The sequence below is a fragment of the Cyprinodon variegatus genome, unplaced genomic scaffold (genome assembly GCF_000732505.1).
Source record: "Cyprinodon variegatus isolate N-32 unplaced genomic scaffold, C_variegatus-1.0 Scaffold777, whole genome shotgun sequence".
NCBI lineage: Eukaryota > Metazoa > Chordata > Actinopteri > Cyprinodontiformes > Cyprinodontidae > Cyprinodon > Cyprinodon variegatus.
The window spans coordinates 186,058-187,788 of NW_015151230.1; the positions used below are offsets into that span (position 1 = coordinate 186,058).

Here is a 1,731-nt window from a genome sequence, read left to right on the forward strand (position 1 = left end):
GCAATCAGCTGGTTTTCCTTAGATAGAAAACTTTGAATCAATCTGACTGGATGATCTGGTGAACTGGAAAGTGCCTTCAGCTGACGTGTGTTGTGAATTGGAGCTATAGAAATAAACTGAACTGAATTAAGTCCGACTGTGTGACTATGATCAGCTCAGAACTGCAGACACTAGATGGAGCTCCTTGCACAGGTTCAATGAAGGAAGTTTGAAAGTTCTCGCCTGTTTTATGTCTAGTTTTGCTGATGATCCTTTTTCTATGACAAAAGTGACCAAGATGGTTTTGTCCCGCCTTCCGAGGGTTTCAGAACTTTATAGTGGTCCTCAGCATTACTGATGAACAGTATGTTGCTTTAGATGCTTCACTTCTGGACCAAAATAAGCATCTGATGGGAATGAATGGGTCATCAGGTCATCAGTTCAATTTGATCTTTCCTTTACTCTGAGGAAATATTCTAATCGCTGAACACTCAATCCACCTAACATGTTATCCGACTCTACAGGGAACGTTTTACTCATCGGGGTGGTCTCTGGTTCACACTGTTCACCCTCCATCCACTGCATGGAGGGTGGACCTGTGTCCCAGCTAATGTTGTTTATAAGAAGGGACAGAGCAGACTGGACTTCTAGAGGAAGCTTAGGTCCTTCAGATGCTGCAGATCTTCTATCAGTATGCTGAGGAGAGTCTGATCTGTTAGGGTAACACCATCAGAGCTAAAGACTGAAAGAAGCTCAACCCGCTGATAAAGGACAGTGTTATGTCAGACCAGCATAACTATAGTCAATATGCCTCCGCAAGACGTCAGATTTGTGTTTATCCCTTTAGTTTTGTTCGGGCGTGTATCCCTTTAGTCATGTACAAAAGAACTATTTAAGGTCGACATACCCTTCAAAAAACACCAAAAAAGTAAGTAATTAAATATTTTTTTTGTACATGACGAAAGGGATACACGCCTGTTGAGGTAGTTAAAAGTCTATTTTTTGTACAAAACCAAAGTTATGAACTAAAGCATACCTTGTCTGACAGGGTACGCTAACTGACCGGGCCTGTTCTAGGAACTCCTCTAGAAGCTCTGGAGATGATTTCACAGAGAAGGATTCTTCATAAACCTGTTCAACCAAAGGAGCTTCAGTTAACTTGTTAATAATAAATCAGCTCATATGATGCGAAGAGACGTGAAAATCTTTCCTCTGTAACAGGATTCACACATCTGTAGAACTAGGAACATGATTTAAAGCCTTCAACCTTTAAATCATCTCTCAGAGAAAAATAATAAACTGGAAAAAGTTTCTGTGTCCGGCAGACCAGCTTCCTTCCTTTCTCTCATTGGTTCTGTCCTTCTGAAGCTAAATGCGGTGATCATAGAGTCAGTCAGCCGATCCACCCTGAACATGTCTGCTACTGACTGAGGTCACTGTGGCGGCAGCCGTCCTGACCTCTGAGAACCAGGAGGGGCCGTAATGGAGGAGCAGCAGCGCATGTCTGGTCTTGTTTTGATCATTCATGCATGTGTGTGTGTGTGGGGGGGGTCTGTTTACCTGGGAGTTGACCGTCTGACCCATGGGGATGCGGGAACACTCCAGCGCGTACTGCTTGACACAGAAGTAGGATCCCTGAGATGAAGGAAAGCAGCAGGAACCTGTTAGCATCTGACTTTCTACTCTGTTTCCATGGTTAATACAACTATTCCTTATTTCTGCCATTAATTATGTTTTTGATAAAAATCCTTT

General features: G+C 42.9%; 1 protein-coding gene across 1 annotated transcript in view; it reads right to left on the reverse strand.

The window, feature by feature from the left end:
* Positions 1 to 1,731, reverse strand: part of szt2 (seizure threshold 2 homolog (mouse)) — a 96,999-nt gene that overhangs the window by 15,238 nt on the left and 80,030 nt on the right. Inside the window, 1 exon segment of the mRNA XM_015396136.1 lies at positions 1,540 to 1,614. Within this exon segment, the coding sequence (XP_015251622.1) occupies positions 1,540 to 1,614 (75 nt within the window).